This window comes from Arvicola amphibius, chromosome 8 (genome assembly GCF_903992535.2).
Source record: "Arvicola amphibius chromosome 8, mArvAmp1.2, whole genome shotgun sequence".
In the NCBI taxonomy this organism is placed as follows: Eukaryota; Metazoa; Chordata; class Mammalia; order Rodentia; family Cricetidae; genus Arvicola; species Arvicola amphibius.
This window is the reverse complement of record NC_052054.1, coordinates 51997309-52016296: the sequence shown is the minus strand read 5'-3', so window position 1 is coordinate 52016296 and position 18988 is coordinate 51997309. Positions and strand designations below refer to the sequence as shown.

The following is an 18988-nucleotide window of genomic DNA, read 5'->3' as shown; positions in this document are numbered from 1 at the left end:
AGAACCATACAATAGCTGCAGATTAGTGCCGTTGATAACGTGCTTGCCTTGAATGCACAAACACAACGGTTTAGGCTCAAGCCAGTACCACAAACCCTACAGCCATGGTGTCACACATCTGTAGCCTGAGCTTGGGGAAGTAGAGGAATCAGAAGCTCCTTCAAAAGTGCAAACCAGCCTCCTTAGCTATTTAAAAGTAAGACACACAGAGCCAGCAAGATGGCTTGGTGGCTAAAGGTGCTCACACGAAGGTAGAAGAGCAGAACCAGCTCCTCTGACCTCCACGTGTGTGCCGAGGCATGCATACGTGTGAATGTGGGTGGCACTCAGTGACAAACAAATGACATAAATAACATGGGACTGCTTATCATAACAATTCTGAAGCCAAATAAAAGAAACACTTTCTTATAAATTTCCTGGTGGAAAAAGGCTTAGAAAAAAACCTAAACTTGGCAAAAAAAAAAAAATTCCTCATGGGAATTTGAAAGAACTTCTCACTATATAGCCAAAGCTGGCCTCAAACTTGTGAGCTCTCTGCCTGAGCTTCCCAAGTGTGGGACCCCAGGCCTGTGCTCCCACACTTGATACAGTGAGTCCCTTTCTAACTGTCGCCACTACTTTAATCTCAGAGGCATCAACTGCTGATGTAACCACAGTTCATAACACTCATGTCTGACAGAATGAAACAATATTCCTATCTGTTAGCACAATAAATTCTTAAGTCTGTACAGACAGCAAAAGGACTGTAGAAAACTTGAATTCTGCCTGTAAAACCCCAAGAGCCCATTTCCCCCAACAAATTCTGTTTTGGTTTTTTGTTGTTGTTGTTGTTGTTGTTTGTCGAGACAGGGTTTCCCTGTAGTTTCTAGAGCCTGTCCTGGAACTAGCTCTTGTAGACCAGGCTGGCCTCGAACTCAGAGATCCGTCTGCCTCTGCCTCCCGAGTGCTGGGATTAAAGGCGTGCGCCACCACCGCCCGGCCTCCAACAAATTCTGAATCTAGAAGTTGACGCAGAAAACAAGAATAAGCAGGCACTGCATGGCACCAGTGAGTCATATCGTCGGACAGAGTCCCTTTAGCTGTCCTCACCACTACTGAAACCTTTAAGACAAAGCTTGGGAGGGCTCAGAATCGTGGCTTACTTGATGGATATTGTCTAGACGTATAAGACCTCAGGCTTGATCCCATCGGCACTAAATAAATTAATGAGAGTTTTACTACTCAAAGTTACTAATTATGCATCATTGTCCTTGGCTTTATATACTGAAGACATAATGTGTATTCTAGAGCTAAGATTATACCTACAATGTTTTGCCATATGCATAAATGAATTAACTTTTGAGATAAATATTCACATTTGCCCATTTTGATAAACCTTATTTAGTAAGTTTAAGAATAGAAAATACAGCTAGGAATACAAAAAAAGAATAGTTTATCACAACGCCAAACACATCCTGAAGATAAACTACATAAACAAAGAGTTTAATTACATCTATTAACTAGAATAAACGCCAGTACACTCTGCTGTAAAACAGCTGCCCCCACATGAAGCCATGTTGGAAGGCCTCTCCTGTCTGACCATTCAGACATTTCCCTCCAAGAAAGCTGCCTTCTGGATAGTGGGAAATGGCCCTCAGTAACCGCCGTCTACCATACCCATTATTGCTACCATTTAAGGCTATAAAACATGACCTAATCTTCCTTCATGACACGGCCACCATCGTCATCATGGACATCCCTTAATACCACATATATTCTGTGTCAACTTTTTAATCCTTTCCAGTCTGTCGCTCTTGTCCCTAATGGCTCCATCATCTTGCTTCCTCCTGGCTTCTAATATAGTCAGTAAGGACTACACTACTGTGAGCTGCCAATCATGTCAACTCCTCATCGGTACTTTAAAGGGACGAACAGCAAAATCTAGACATCTCTGTGAACTGTTAGCATAAAGAACCTCAGAGAAGAAAGCAATGTTTTAAATTCTGCTTCCTGCCAACATTATCTTAGAATTCTGTATTTCCATCTAGCTCCTGCATCACTTACACTTGTCCCCGACACGAGCCGGGGAAGGAGAGGCGTGAAGATGAGTGACTGTGTGCATACGGATATTTTAAACAGAGCTAGCTGATTTGGAGGTTATTTTTCTCTATCTTAATAACCTCCTAACTTCTACTGTGAATGGATTATTAGGACTTATGATTTTGTTTTGGAGATGAGATAAGATCTCTCACTGTGTGTACCGGGCTGGCCTTGAACTCACTCACAACCCTCTTGCATCGGCATCCTCCCAGGTACTAGCACTTCAGGAATTAGTACCTGGCAAGTATGTTTCTATCTTAACTGCTAAATCTCATTAACTGGGCAGAAAAGTTACAAATTGGTTAAAATTTAATTTCAGTTCTCCTTACCCGAGGGAAAAAAACAGTTGATTTTTAATTTATACCCAATTACATTTATTAAAACCAACCAAATAACAACAGCAAACCCACCACATCTATTTCCTTTCAATGGCAAAGGGAAGCTGAAAAGGAAAAATTCCACAACTGTGCTTCTCCAAAAGTGTGCTGCTCCCCAGTGTGTAGACACACGGCAGAACTGTGCAGGGAAGTCACAAGAAGCTGGGTTTACCGAGGACTTACTGTATGTACAACATTAACTTTGGTGGGTATGGCCACTGGAATGAGAATGGCCCCATAGGGTCTTATTTGACTATTTGGTCCCCAGTTGGTGGACCTGTTTGGGAAGGATTAGGAAGTGTGGCCTTGGAGGAGGTGCCACTGCTACGACTTTTCCAGGTTTTAAATACCTATGCCATTCCCAGTTTGCTCTCTTTGTTTGCAGCTTGTGGGCCAAGATGTAAACTCTCAGCTAATGTTTCGGTCATGTTTTCCTGCCTGCTGGAATGCCCTCCCCAACACCATGATGGGTAAACCCTCTGTAACTATGAGCCCCAAATTCTTTCTTTGATAAGTTGCCTCAGTTATGGTGTTTTTGTCACGGCAACAGAAAAAAGTAAGACAATGAGAAATAATTTTAGCAGAAAAAACATTTTGACTAATAACTCTTTTCTCCCTTTTATATGTTATACTAGTTGTAGGTGAGGGCCAGGGGCATAGGGATTGCTTCTGATTCCACACATCTACCAGGCATGTCCAGCCTTTGAGCTGCATGAGTCCCAGGATAGCTATGAATATGGCCGAATGCATTTATGGATGATGAGATCATTTTACATGTTGCAACACCAAAAGGATGAACACTCCTGCCCTGAAATTATATTCCATCTTGCTTATTTTATGGTTCTATCAATTTCCAACTAACACTCCCACCCCACACACACACACATTCTTAGACTACTTCTGCCTTCTGAAGTTATCTAAGGTACTGTTCCCAATAACTGGTAGGAAAAGACCTAGATAACGAGAAAAGCAAATCCATTAGGTTGGAAAACGAAAGAGCCACACGAGTACTTAGCTCTCAGTACTGAAGCCACTCGTCACTCTAGTGACAGCACGGCCTCAGCAGTCTCTGATTCAACTGGACACAGGTCCAATGTCATACATTCCTCCGTGGTCAAACACACTTGTCACCACAGCTCTGAGACCACTTTTTGCAAGTGCTTGGTAATTTATGAATATTTTATAGTTACACTGATTTATAAAAATTTATATTTTATAAATTTTTTTATAATATTTATAAATATTAACGTCTATTTCGGCAATATGCTACAGAATCTGGATTTTGGACAGTCAGACCTTCTGGTGAGCGGGGCACTGTATACGGGTCTGCCTTCTACCCAGGAATTAATCCTGAGGCTAACCGCATTTCCCGACACAGGGACAGCACTTGCAGTGCTTTGAGTAGCATGCCATTTTCAGAAGCTTGTTAACCAGAACTGGGATTGTGTTGCTCGTGAATTTTGAGCCACATTCCACTTAGTCCCTTGTTAAACAGATGCAATAGCAGCTAAGGTATTGAGGCTGCTACTGCCTACAGCAGAGGCAGCAGCTTTTGAAGAGGAGGAATATGTAAAGAAGTTCTCCCAGAAATACAAACACTATCAACCCAGAGCTTGGCCACTGCTTCCTCTCTCCTCTCCTTCTCTTTTTCTTTGCTATAAAGAGATCTCCAGAGCTGAGGAAGACTCTCACCTGCTAACTCTCTATCCATACCTGAGTCTTCTCTGTGGTCAGGCGGTAAAATTTCTAGAGTCTCCGTTGTAGGGAAGATCATAAATCCTAACAAACATGTTTATAACTATTTTCCTTCCTCTAGTTCTTTTTCTTTTTGGTGGTCTGGCAAGTTGCTGAGTGGCATGATCCTACCAAGGCTGCCTTAATGGACAAACTTGTTTTGCAGACCATAGCATCAAGAGAGATGGAACGTCGTACCGTGTCTTGGTTAGACACTTGGAGATATTCTCCAGCATAATACTCCTGTCCTAGTCCTGTGAAGACAGTTCTAGCCCTGTCTCCAGCCCCTCAGATCAACAGCTACGTCAGCATAAAGGAAGTTGTACAAGCCCTTGCCTCCATATGCACTGGCTTTATAGTGAACTATTTTACATTTAGGAGCGCTCAGCTTGTCAACCATCTTGACACTTACCGATGGCCTTTGTGTAATGCCTGGCACCAAGTAGAAGTTCTGGAGCCCGATACCAAAACGTCACAACCACTGGATCCAAATCTGCGAGTGGCTTTAGAGGAGAATTGAATAATCTGGCAAAACCCATGTCAGCTGAAAAAGAAAATAAATACATAAAACTCAACTTGACATGCTATCAGAGCTACGCAGGAGTTGGTAACTGCCACTAACCTTTCAAAGACAAACGCTTGCTCTGAAACCTGCATCCTGGTTAGGAACTGCATTGTTTACCTTTACTGAGACAGACTCTTCTATGCTATCTGCTTTACTGACAAGGAAACTAAAGCTTAAAAGTATATTGACTCCCTAACAGCAAAACCATTAGTTCAAAGTCAAAAGTGGGATCTGAGCCTAAACTTCTGCTTTCTGGCTTTCAGGTGCAAATAAAACATTCCAAAAGGCTCTTGTTTAGAGACTGTACACCTCCCCATCTGAGAGCTAACTCTACACACTACTTGGTTCAGCATGTGCTGGAATCGGGTGCTGTAAACTCAGAAGGGCTGAGTTACATGTGCCTCTTCCCAACTCTCTGTTCAGTGACAGCGGACTGGACAAGTGGAATCGGCTATGGGGGAGCAATTAGAGCGTGCAAAACAGAAAATACCTTATGAGGACCTTTCTCCTAGAAAGTGGACTGTATCAGCACATCATGCACAATCCCAAGGACACACATAAAACATATAACAGATACTTGCTATAAAAGATATATAGAAAATTGCTATAGTAATTCATTTAACAAAGATGTATACAAAGTAAGTATTGTCACTATAAGGTTCTAGAGATCTTTTTTGATGGTTTCATGAATCAGAAGTACCTTACATCTAAAAGACACTTTACAAACGGCATTTACACACCATACAACCTCACTTCACCTTTGTAAGAATACCAGTAAGTACTCTGCTTCTCACTTCTGAGATGAGGACTCTAAAGTCAAAGACAATCAAACTACTTGTCTATGCTCACAGGAATAGCAAATCATCAGTACTCAAAAACCATGTTTTGATTTAGTATCTACATTCTTGTGTGTACAAGTGTACATGCAGGGGTGGGGTGGGGTGGATGCTGGTATTGGGTGTCTTTCTCTACTACTCTTATGTTGCCTAGCCATTTCTTAGGAATTGAAACAATCCATCCCAGGAGAACTTCCTTGCTGGGATGGTGTGTTTGAAACCAGAAGGGAAACAACTTCTGGTTTCAAATAGCTCCAGGAAGCCCCTGAAACTGGCTAGATTCACTATGCCCCTCCCTCCCAAGGATACACACTAACAACTGCTCAGAGTCATTCTCAGGCAAACCAAGCTGTGGAGCTGGCTGTGACAGCGCACACCTTTAATCCCAGCAGTAGGTGGGTCTCTGGGAGTTCAAGGCCAGCCTGGTCTACAAGAGCTACTTCCAGGGCAGCTGGATATGCAGAGAAGCCCCCATCTCGAGCCCCCTCTCCAAACAAAAAGGACAGAGACCAGATCAGCTACCAGAAAAAGCAGGGACCAGCCCACCTCCCTGGAAGAGGTTCAGACCAACTGAGTCACTTTTCCAGGACACTTTCCAACATGCTGAGTTACCTGCACACAGTGTGCCTCAGGTTCCCAGCTTTTGTGAGCTGTCACCTGTGCTGGGGTGGGCTTTGGTGACACAGCTGTCTTTGAGTCATTTCTGCTCCTATATGAAACCCTTCACTTAAATTCCTGTAAGTTACCCCTCACCCATCACAAAGTTGGTCCCTGGTGGTACCCTATTTTGCTCTGCCATGAACTCCCTCTCTGCGGTGAGTAGACAATTGTGCAGTATTTCCCCAGGAAAACCTTAGAGGCACAATACTCACCATCTTATTTTTTGAGAAAGACTCTCTCCCTGAGCTAAACATACACTCACTAGGCTGGCTAGCCAGCAAGCTCCATAATCCTCCTGTCTCCAACACCCCCAGCTCTAGGGTAATAGAGTAACTTTTAATGTGGGTGCTGGAGATCTGAACTCGGTCTTTCATACTTGTGTGTTAGGCACTTCAACTAAGGAACCATGCAGCCCTTGAGTAGCCATACTCTTAAGCACTGAGTGACATCCAATAAACTATACATATGGTAATTACAAACCACAAAGGCAGAGTCACAAGAATGAAAAAGCTCTATAATTTAAAATACAATATACATAGTACATTTTGAATGTGTAAGGGATTCAAATGTAACAATTTGTATTTGTTATAAAAATAACAAATGCCAGTGACTATAATGGATCATTTAATCAGAAACTAAGTATGCTATAATATGCATTAAATTACAATTGGTTATATTGCTTATTTGGAGTTTGAAATAATGTATAATGCTTCATGAGACTACTCTGGAGTATTAAAACTCTGGAGTTCTGAAGGAAATTAAAGTTCACTAAGGAAACCCATGTGACACCTACCCTTTTAAAAGTAAATTTCTCTAGTGTAAACAAAACCAGTCAACAATTTCCCCAATATTACACCTATTATTTCATGACAAGATACAACACTGGAAACACCACCTTCCCTGAGCAACACATGCTGGCTGCTGTTGCTGGTAAATATGGTGGTGGAAATGTATGATGAGATGCTGCTTTACCCACGGAAAAGCATTTTATATTCGAGGCAAAAACTAATGTTTCTCTTCTTATTCTCAACCTCTTATCTAAGTTTTTAAAAACGAATTAAGTAATGTATTTATTTTTGGAGGTAGGGCCTCACAATGTTAACTCTGGTTGTCCTGAAACTCATTTTGCCTCCCAAGTGTTGGAATTAAAGACATATGTCATCATGCCTGGCTCCATCTCTTAATTCTGTTTAATTCATTGTCAAATAAAGCCAAGGCCAGAAGAAAATAAGTACAATTCTATCCTACTGAAGTTGATAGGAGCTTTTTCAAATAATTACTAATTTAGACAAAGTAAATAACCAAAACAGTGCTTTGACTGTTTTTAAAATAAAAAGTGTGTGGAACTGTTCGATTAAATGGATGGGTAAACCGGGCAGCGGTGGTGCACACCTTTAATCCCAGCATTTGGGAAGCAGAGGCAGGTTTGAGTTTGTGGTCTGCCCGGCCTACAGAGCAAGTTCTAGGACAGACAGCCAGGGCTGCATGGAGAACCTGTGTGGGTGTGCGGTGCTAACTCGGCAGTATCTAACAGCAGACAAGGAGCAACACCAGAGTCCGACAGCCAACGAGTCTGCATGACAGAAACACACAAACATACCCAGGTAACAGGAGTCAGTTCTATCTGGTTTCTAACATGTGCTAATAAGTCCCACAGTGGGAGGGTCTCTATCTCCTTCAAGGTACCATTGGAAGTGTGCTCTTAAACACAGCGAAAGTAGACTAAATTGAAAACAGAGCTTGAGTTGGATTTCGAAGTTTAAGTCTTTTGAGATAGGAGGGAGGTGAGATGTTAGACAGGACTGTTAAATATTTTTGGCTTCTTGAGAAAGGTTTTCACTCTTAGCCCAGGCTGGCTTCACTATACAGCCCAAGAAAATCCTCCCATCTCAACCTGTGAAGTACGAAGATTGAAGGCATAAGCCACACTGGGGTGGGGTGGGGGAGGTCTTTGAGGTTGCTGGGGAGGACAGGGCACAATATACTTTTTTAACCATTCAACTGTACAGCTCTTTGGAGCCCAAAGAGAACTATACTAAAGCCTTAAGACTTGAATCCCGCAGTCGTGAAGTCCTAAAGAAACACACAGAGGTCCACATTAATCATAAACTGGATGGCTGGCCTATTAGCTCAGGCTTCTTATTAACTCTTTCTTGCATCTTAAATTAGCCCATAATTCTTGTCTGTGTTAGCCATGTGGCTTGGTACCTTTTATCAGCGAGGCATTCTTATTTTGCTTCCTCTGTGTCTGGGTGACAACTGCAGACTGACTCTTTCTTCTTCTCAGAAGTCTCCTGTTCTTGTGGTCCCATCTCTACTTCCTGCCTGGTTGCCCTGGCTATACTGCCTGCCTGGCTACTGGCTAATCAGCGTTTATTAAAACAACAAGTGACAGGGTACAGACCACTGTCCCACAGCAGGCATCTGTAGGTTTTTATTTTTATACCACTGAGATTGAACCCAGGGTCTCATACACATCATGCAAACACCCTACCATGAGTCCCCTCAGTCCCCACTATACTGTCTTTACATAGTAATTCTGGGGCTGTGGAAGTAGCATATTGATGGATTTCCATATACACACAAAATGGCATTAAAACACGGTTTATAAGGGCTTAATCAATTATAATTACTCTTACTGGTAGTTATTGCTTAATTCTTAACTTATCCCCAATCTTTAACAGAACTATAATCTTAAAATTCTTAACAATAAGGTAACTGACCTGAGCAGAGAACACAGTTTTATATTGACTAGGTCTATGTGACTAAGGCAAACATCGTGTACGACAAAAACAATAAAGAGTCTAAGATGATGATGGTGATGATGAAGAATTTGCTTGGGGACAATGGAACTCGGGTTGCCAAGAGGGCCAGATAACAATAAAGACTTCTGGCAGAGAGGGTGGACATCTAAACTGCAGAATCATTTTCATTACATCTAGAATTGGAGATCATGGATTGCCAACTCCTTAAAGAAATAATTATAGAAGAAGCTGAGTCCCCAGTCTGTGAAGGTGTCCCGGAAAAGCACGTTAGTGAGAGCAACAGGAGCACAGTGCAGGAGCCACAGCAGAAGCCGAAGACAGAGAGTCAGGCACATCATGTCAGACAGCCCTGGGCCAGACTGCTCAGGAGACATCGTGCACCGTGGTAATAACAGTGAGTGCTAGGACAGAGGTCATAGGCACAGGTCTTTTCAGGGACAGTTTTGATAGAGAAAATGGATCTCAGAGTGAGATTTTAACAAATTATGGTAAATGAAATCAAAGTGTGAACATCAAGGCTCTCGTAGGAGTAGAGAGAAACAATGGGGATGCACTAACACGGACACAGGGACACAATCGCTAAAGAGAACAAGATGGAGGCATGAATTGAACTGGCGCAGTAATGTTGCAACCAGTCTGGAGACACTACAAGGCTAACTCACTGAAGTAACTTTGTGACTGCAGGGTGAGAATGCTGCAGACCCAGAGCCACATTATCTGGAGCTACTGTGAGTCCTTTAACAGCCATCTGCTGTCTGTGTCTGACCTACCATCCTTGCAAACATCAGGCAGAACCTTTGGGATGCACTCGCAGACCACTAGCTCCTACAGGCTGGAAGTGAAGAATCTAACTGGGAACATCTACACCCTTGGCACAGTTTATCTACTCTGCTATGACCTATCTACTTGATGTGCTCACCACCATATTTGGAAAATTTGACTTATGATTTGTTCTGGGTTTATAAAAGTTTGTGCAACTGCCTCAAATTGAAATGTTTCTCAAGGCAACTCAAATGTGTGCTCCTTGGTCATGGTCCCTCATTTTAGCTTGGAATAAACCCCTTATTCTCTTGGAGATAACAGCTCTACTCGGTGTCCACACCTCACAGAGGGTCTACCTCCATCAGCGGACTCACTTGGATTGGCAGCAGTTACAACAGCTCTCCTGTGCGTCCAGCCAACACACTGTCTCCTTGAGTAGATGCTGCTGACTTCTTTCTGGGGACTGAGCCTCTCCTTTGGTGTAGCTGATGGACTATTTGACAGTCCTGCACGCTGAGCAGATTACTAGCAGATACCCTTGTGTTTTATCTCAAGCACCCATCAAAGCATTTGTTTGTATTGTTTGTTTCCAGAGCACTTGTTGCTAGCTAGCATCTCCAAGACCAAGTGTGCGGTTTCCGGGTATGCTCCAGCTTACTGGAACCTCATCCCTTCAGTTTAGAAATTCTACAAGTTCGTGATCATAAAGATACCAAACATGATAAGCACCTCTCCTTTCCAGATCAAGATAGAGGTGTCAGGGTCAAGATGAGCACCAACCTCACAGGGAATGAGATAACACACCCCTTTCCTGGAAGGAAGATTATTAGCTCCATTATGAAGACACATAACGGGTGGGCACCCAGTATCTTGGGTCTTTTCACATTCTTGTAAATGTTCAGAATAAACCCCAGACACAATGGGAAGAACCCACCTTGGTATGAGAGCCAAGGTAGTTTTTCCCACAAGTGGCAAATATATTTGATCCAAAACACAAATCTCTCTAGCTAGCATACAAGATTATACAGTTTCCAGGAAACTCTACCAAAACAAAGGGAAGCAGAAATCCAAAGGAGGAAGTGTTTGAAGACCACGGCCACAGGGAACTCCACCTAGCTTTATGTTTAATAATTATAGCAATTCAACTTGCAATTATTTGGAAAATCAGGAAAGTCAATCAAACTATAACTTGGCTTTATCCACCCTTACTCTGCATGTGCAATGGGGAGCATCCAACATACTTAATATATTGAATGGGAAGGCTTCTTCAATTTGAGTTTAAAAGCACCTAAGAAATGATAAAATTGCAAATTTACAAAAGAAAACCAGAAAGAGTTTTGGAAACTATAGAAACAATTAAGGTGTTAAAAGTCAGAATGTGGCCTGGGGAGGCTGACTGAGAAGCCAAGGACAATGGCGCTGGGCTTTGATTCTTCTGTATGGACGGGCTCTCTGGGAGCCTTGTCAGCTTGGTTGATCACCTTCCTGGACCTGGGGGGAGTTGGGAGGACCTTGGAGTTAACATAGAGTAGGGAACCCTGATGGCTCCTTGGCCTGGAGAGGGAGGGGGGTATGGGTAGAGGGGAGGGGAGGGAAGGGGGAGGAGGAGATGGAAATTTTTAAATAAAAAAAAAATAAACCATGAAAAAAAAAAAGCCAGACAGTGGTGGCATACCCCTTTAATCTAGAGGTAGATGAATCTCGAGGCCAGCCTGGCCTACAGATGAGCTCCCGGACAGCCAGGGCTACACAGAAAAATGCTGTCTTGAAAAGAAACAAACAATAAAGAAAGAAAAGAAAGGAAAGGAAAGGAAAGGAAAGGAAAGGAAAGGAAAGGAAAGGAAAGGAAAGGAAAGGAAAGGAAAATCCCACCCTGCCTATTCTGAATCCTCATCCCCTTTCCTTCTATTCTCTAGAAGTTCCCAAGCAAGACAAAGTTCTGTATCAAACTCCCAGCCCGTCATGGCCTCTCCTTAAAGCCTAGAGGGACAGGGATCCACACTGTCTCTACAGTACCTGGGCAAAAACTTTAGATTCTGAGGCCCCCTGGAATGTGCTAAAGAATGTTGTATCATTTTGTTGACCTGTAATCCAGTTACTCACCTTTTATTATTCACCTTTTATTAATTTTCACCTTTTATTAATTCATCTTTCCATCTGTATGGGTCTCTCTGCTGCTTAGCTTTTAAAATGAGGGAGGAGAGCTATTACCTCAGATCCACACGGCAGGTCTCCAGGCCTCTCCTGCCCTTTCTTACAGTGGAGAGGACTCTGGCTGCGAGGTGAGTGATTTCACTTGGTTCCACCAAGTGTACACTCTATTGTGATTGTTTGTGAATAAAAGTACACGGGACAAACTTGATCTGCCCCTAGAACTTGACAGTAACTGGACATAAAGATGACAAAGGACTGTACAAGTCATCTCTAATGAGACATTATATACTACTATGAGACTTAAACAACTCTAAAAATCCAGAACTGTTTATAGAGTTCTCCCAGAATGAACACCTACATAAAAACAAAATGACAAGAGCTAACACCAGGTGACTGTCAACTGAACCTATGCTTCAGAGTCTTTCGCCTAGACAGGCGGACCCCGTCCAGTACTTTGAAGCACCTCTTGAGTTAGAGAATTTGAGAGGGTAATTCTTCCATTTGCATTTCTCACCTAGAACTTGGACCAGCTTCTGCAGACATAACCACAAACTCATCCTCTACTACACCAACAACTGAGCATCCCAAGCGACTGAACTCCAACCACTCAGCCAGTACTCCTAATGTTCACTCTTTTGGGTTCAGATGGTTTGAAAACTATCTAAGAAATACTACATTTCCCTTGGCATATTTTCCTGACTGGTAAATTGCTAATCTTGGTTTTAGTAAAACTACAAAAGAGGGCAACAGCATTATGTCCTTTTTACTAATCATGTATGAGAGTGTTTGCTTGACTTATATCAAGTCTTGGTGTTTTAAATGACTCAAATATTTTCACTGAAAAATCTCATTTTTCAGTATAACTTTTAAAAAATTTAATCTTCATGTCGACAGTATTTTTAATTTTAAATTTTCTAAAAAGGAATTCAATTTGAGGAATACCTCAATTTTAAATCAAGCTAGAGTCAAAAACCAAATAGAATCTTCTAATAAGAAAAAAGGAAAAAAATTACCTGGCTCCAACCATTTGTATTACTATATTATTACTTCTAACAAAACTGTTGTGATACAACAAATTCAAGGCTGTCTATACCATACAACAACTAACTGTACTGATAACCAGTGGCTTTGAGTTGACTCAATGTATACAACACTCGAAAGACAGTGGTCTCTGAAGTCAACAACGCCCATGGTGTTGGTATCAAAACTGTACAAGCGCTAGGATCAAAGCAGACATCTCTGGATGTACAGGTACTAAATTAGAAGGTTTAGAGCAGATCTACTAAAAGTAATCTTTTAACCATGTATCTTTTAAAGGATTCATATTTAAACATATAAACTTATTCTTCCAAAAAGAAGAAACTTCTGTTTAAGAGACCATACGGTAAAACCTATGTTTCCTGATTAAATGAATCTTCAGAGTGTTCTATAGTACAAGCCAAAATTTTAAAACCTTTTTGCCCCTTGGCATCCAGGGACACTGCAGAAGAAGCGGTGGAAAGACGGAAGAGCCGGAGGCTGGAGGGGTGCTGTAAAGTGCTGCCTCCTGACACGGCACGGCCACTGGGCTCATGGACTCACAGCAAGGGTTACCTTGTTAAGACCTGCTCACTGGGCCCACCTCTAGCTCAGAAGCTATCAGAAGTTGATGAATTCTGGGGGTGGTGGTATAATTTTATCTTTGAAGGTGTGACCATTGGCAAGTTGTCCAAAATCAGGCAGACCTTTGTGCATATAAACCTTTGTGCACTAAATGAAGTCATGTTTTTAAAAATGACATGAGGGTGAGAGGGGGTGGGTTAAATTAATATCTGGGTAGAGATGATTAAAATATATTTTATAAATGTATGAAATTGTCAATAAACAAATAAATATATTCTTTAAAATTACCAAATGATACTCCTATTCTGACAATGAACAGTGTATCTATCAGAGGGTAAAATTATAAAACAACTTACTGGAGTTCCAGTTTCCTTTCTCATTGTAAAATAAGATTTATTAAGCCCACAAATGCTGATCTTGCACAGGTTTGGCCCCTTGTCTTCCCCTGACAATAACAATACTTGGTACATACAGAAAGGATAATGTTGTTGAGAAGGAATTTTAAAATTATTATAATCTGATTGATTTCTTCTGTAATGTAACTCTTACCCATTTACTTTCCCAGGCTTTCCAGTATAATACCATAATAACAGGACAAATAAATCACAATACCTAAATACATAGACATTAAATCAATCCTAAAACAAAAAGTGGCCATATCACATAAGTTATGGCTACAAAAAATCAAACTGGGGGGCTGGAGAGATGGCTCAGAGGTTAAGAGCATTGCCTGCTCTTCCAAAGGTCCTGAGTTCAATTCCCAGCAACCACATGGTGGCTCACAACCATCTGTAATGAGGTCTGGTACCCTCTTCTGGCCTTTAATCATAAACACAGACAGAATATTGTATACATGATAAATAAATATTTTTTTAAAAAATCAAACTGTCCCCCCAAAACCCAAAAATCAAAGCAGTAATAAATTGTTTCACATATCCCAAATATCAAACAAAATATTTCATAGAATATACATGATTATAGACACAGGGAAAACACAGTTTAAAGATCTTTTTTGAATTGGGATTTGGTTTAAAATGCCTCTCTTACTGTCACCTGTTACCTTTAGTTCTTTATATAATACTATGTTCTTGACTATTTTAACTTTAGATATAATGTTTATATTATCTGTCACATGTAAATATACATGTCGATAGAGAGGACAAAAGGGGAGAAAAGGTTGGGCATTGGTGGCACATGCCTCTAATCCCAGCTCTTGGGAGGCAGAGGCAACTGATCTCTGAGCTTGAAGCCACCCTGGACTATAGAGTGAACTGCTGTCTCAAAAAACAAAACAACAAAACAAATTTGACCTGGATCCTGACAGCTCCTTCCTGTGGTTCTAACAACCTCCCTCTCCTGTACACTGCTTTTGGTCAACTTGGCATCACCTTTATCAGATGCTAGAAATGAGCCCTTCCCAACACAAAACAACCTCCAGCCTCTACATGTACAAAATGCAGTACATGCCAAGAAGGGGAACTGTGGATGGAGTTCTCAGAAAAATGTCGTGCCCCATGTTAAAGGTTCAGCCAGGCTAATGATTAGGACTTTGTAGATGTGGAAAACTGGAATTTTGCAGGTCCAGAGCCAAGTGATCTCAGGATCTTGTTATTCCTGTTTCTGTGTCTGATTTATGTTTTCAGCCATCAGGTAAAACCTCCAGAATGTATTAACAGACCTCCAGCTTCCATCAACATAAAAGCTAAGAATGTGATAATAATATATTAGACCCATAGCAGAGCTGTCCATCTGTCCAGGTCATCACACACCACCCACTGGCTGTCAGCTGTCTGTCTGTCTACCAGACGTTTCTGCCCATGCATTTGCGGAGGGGGGAGGGCTTGATACATGCTTTCTTTTGTTCTGTGACTACAAAAGTTTGTTGTAACTGCTCCAACAAAGGAACTAACTATTAGGCAAACCTGAATCCATGCCCAGAGGTCACAGTTAGTGATTGGCTCAGAATAAATTCTCTCTTCATCTGGGGACAAGGCTGTGTTTTACACTGGCAGAAGTAAGATTTGATTTCAAATGGAGGGAGGACTGTCAGTGTTTAAGGGAACAGGGGGAGCTTGAGAAGAGCTAAGTGACAATGCTGTAATACAGGAAGCTTAAGGAAACCCGTCAGTTTTTAAAGCTATCAAGGGCACAGCAGGTACTAGAGAATCAGTGAGAGACCACGGGGCAGTAGAGAAAAGTCTCAGGGCAGGAACCTTAGCCGTGGCTTAAAGGGTTAGCAAGGCACGGTTCTTTTAAGTCCAGTTCTCCTTTACTGTATCTCCCTTTAGGAGGTAGCTATGTGGCTGAGGTAACATAACAAAGAACCACACTGCAGGGTAAAACGTTTTTCATGGGGAGGGACCAGCTTTTATCTCCTTTTCACTTTTGCCGAGTAAAACGTACATCTTCAATAAATGCCTGTATGAAAACATGTGTTAAAAATAAAAGCCAAGCCGGGCGGTGGTGGCACACGCCTTTAATCCCAGCACTCGGGAGGCAGGCGGATGTCTGTGAGTTCGAGGCCAGCCTGGTCTACAAGGGCTAGTTCCAGGACAGGCTCTTAAAAAAAAAAAAAAAAAAGCTGCAGAGAAACCCTGTCTCGAAAAACCAAAAACAGAAAAAAGAAAAAAATAAAATAAAAATAAAAGCCAATAATGGGAAAGGACCAGGAGGGGAAACAGCTATGAGGTACACAATGCCAATACAGTGTTCAATGAAGGTCACTTCCATGCCAGCCAGGCAGAGGCTCAAAGCAGGCTTACTAGTTTAGAACAGCTTCCTCTGGGACTGGACTGGGGAAGAAGATGCCAAAGTAGGAAGCAAGCAACAGGGCAGGCTGGCTGGAGCAGTCAGGTTGTATCACCCCCAGCATCAACTTTCCATGAGCAAGCAAAGTTTCATTAAAACCCTTCCTTACTAGGCTAATGAACACAGATAAGTGTGAAGCCTGCAAGCATTCATTTCAACAGGGACAACAAGGGCCAGCCAGAGACGTGCTGCTGAGGACAGAGGAGTGGGAAGCACTAAGTCAGGGGAGGGCAATGGATGTGGGAAAGGAACACTGGCAAGGCTAAGAAAAGAATGGTGTAAGCTGGAGAAGGGCGGCCACACACGGCAGACTCTCTGGAACAGAGACTGTCAACTGATGCCTCAATATAGAATGACAGCATCTCATTCGGAGGAAAGAGCTGTGGAAAAGTGGATTTATAGACTACCTAAATTTTCCAACATCTTTTCTATAAACACTCTGAGAAAGTAATTTTAAAATCAACAACTTAATAAGGGTATTAAAAGGGTACAACATCTTTGCAATCACCTTGGTTTCTTCATCAATCATTTTAGGAATAATTACCTACCTATTTTGACTCTCCCCCTCTCAGGACCTTCTCCCATTACTAGGATATTTGCTGGTTTCTAGAAACAAAAATAGAGCATCCAAATTATTAATTTATTCTTTTGACATGCTCCAAAATGGAAATTTTCTCATATTAAAATATAATTTGTGTATTTTGATTCAGTCTAAACTAATTAAAGGTTAAGCACCTTTTACAGTTAAAGCATTTGATATTCTTGAAGCACTACATTCACATAAACATCTTTGCCAGGAAAATATACCTGTTTTCAAAATGGTGTCATATAAATAATTATTACAAAGCAATTAAAGCTATTATTTCTGTTTGCCCCATAATTTAAAAACCTGCATAAATTAAATACTTATTTTTAATATAAAAATTTCAAAACACAATATAACAACTGTCACTTAAGTAAATCAAAGAGTATTCCTTGCTAAGTATTTTTGGATAACTGTAGGAAAGCATCACTAACATACAGACAGGCTCCATTAGAATTCACATCAGCTATAATAAAAGCAAAAGAAAGAAACTCCAAATACAACTTCAAAATGTAAGACAATAAAAACCAAAGCCAACCCATGTGGTGGTGGTGCGCGCCTTTAATCCCATCACTCAGGAGGCAGAAGCAGGAGGATCTCTTGTGAGTTTCAGAGCAGCCTGGTTTACAGAGTGAGTTCCAGGACAGCCGGAGCTACATAGTGAGAGCCTGTCTTAAAAACACAAAACAAACAAACAAACAAACAAAAACCCAAGGCCAATAAGAGCTCCACATAGAAAGAGTAAGCCAGAGATGTTCACACAACTCACACAGACCTTACCTGCATATGTATGGAAACAAACTGGGACAACATAAGGGGGCGAGGGAGCCAAACTGAAAACTCAGGAAAGAGTGTGGGTGTACTCAGGATTTACTGTGCCCGTTCACTCAGTGAATAGAGATGGACAGACAGAGCAAGCAGTCTTCTGAGACAATCTCTCGTGCTCTCTTTAAGATCCTCTCCATGCTGCTGACTTTTGTCTTAAGGAAGCTCTTCAATGAGAACAATAAGCACACACACAAACAGTGCAAAGAAAGTGACAGGCAGGCTCACTGCCTGCAGTGCCAGGGTCAGAGCCTTCACCCTCCCACCAGTCAGGCAGAGACCAGAACCGGTGTGAAGATAAGAAGCACATGGGGAGTGGGGAGAACCATTTTAGAGAAAAAAAAGTGCATAGGATTTTGTGACTGGGAGTAAAAGGAAAAATATTAATGAAAACCAAAATAGAGATCACACCGAGATCTTGGCTTCATGTGAAACAAGAACGACTGTGTCTTCTGTGGGACTGGCTGGGGGTGGTGCTAGCGGAGCAGGGCGGAGGAACTGGCTGGGGGTGGTGCTAGCGGAGCAGGGGCGGAGGAACTGGCTGGGGGTGGTGCTAGCGGAGCAGGGGCGGAGTCTGCTATCATGAGACGCTCAAGCCACTCTAGCCTAGAGAGTGGGACCGGATGATTTCAACTAAAAGTCATTGCCAGAGGACCGTGTTAACTAAAATAAGGTCACCAGGGCAGAATGGGTAAAACAGCATCAGGTGAAAGCCAAACCTTCAAAATTCAAGTTTGGTAACTATCGATGGATATCAGGTCGATTACAAAATGTTACAGATAGAGCAGACTTTCAGGAAACAAAAGGAAATACATGATGACCTGAGTTTCAAGGAGTTCAAACCTAGTAAGGGAAGATGGAGAGAGTTTTAGAATAGAGTGTTATGAAAATCTTGCGGCAGGAGTGATGCACACTTTCAATCCCAGCACTCAGAAGGCAGAGGCAGGCGGAGCTCTGTGAGTTCAGTTCTTAGCGCCCAAGTCAGTCAACTTGCAACCAGCTCCAGGGAGTCTGATACCCACTTGTGGCCTCCAAGGGCACATGCAAAGGTTTATCATGAGAGTACATGTGTACAAGCACACATGTACATACATACACAGATAATTTTAAGGACAATTATAAAAATATATGCCAAAATTAACATACTTGAAAATTTTAAAATATCTCTAAAGCAATCAGGGCAGGAGGAAAACTATACAAAAATGAGAAAAACACTCAGAACCAAAATATTTAAAATA

At 41.8% G+C, this 18988-nt stretch overlaps 1 protein-coding gene across 4 annotated transcripts in view; it reads right to left on the bottom strand.

The window, feature by feature from the left end:
- Cdk19 (cyclin dependent kinase 19) overlaps positions 1-18988 on the bottom strand; it is a 138194-nt gene that overhangs the window by 16338 nt on the left and 102868 nt on the right. For all 4 annotated transcript variants that reach the window (XM_038339645.1, XM_038339643.1, XM_038339644.1 and 1 more), the window contains exons 5-6: positions 16891-16948; positions 4603-4734 (exon numbers count right to left, since the gene is read on the bottom strand). In XM_038339645.1, coding sequence (XP_038195573.1) covers positions 4603-4734; positions 16891-16948 — 190 coding nt within the window. The remainder of the gene's footprint in view (positions 1-4602; positions 4735-16890; positions 16949-18988) is intronic.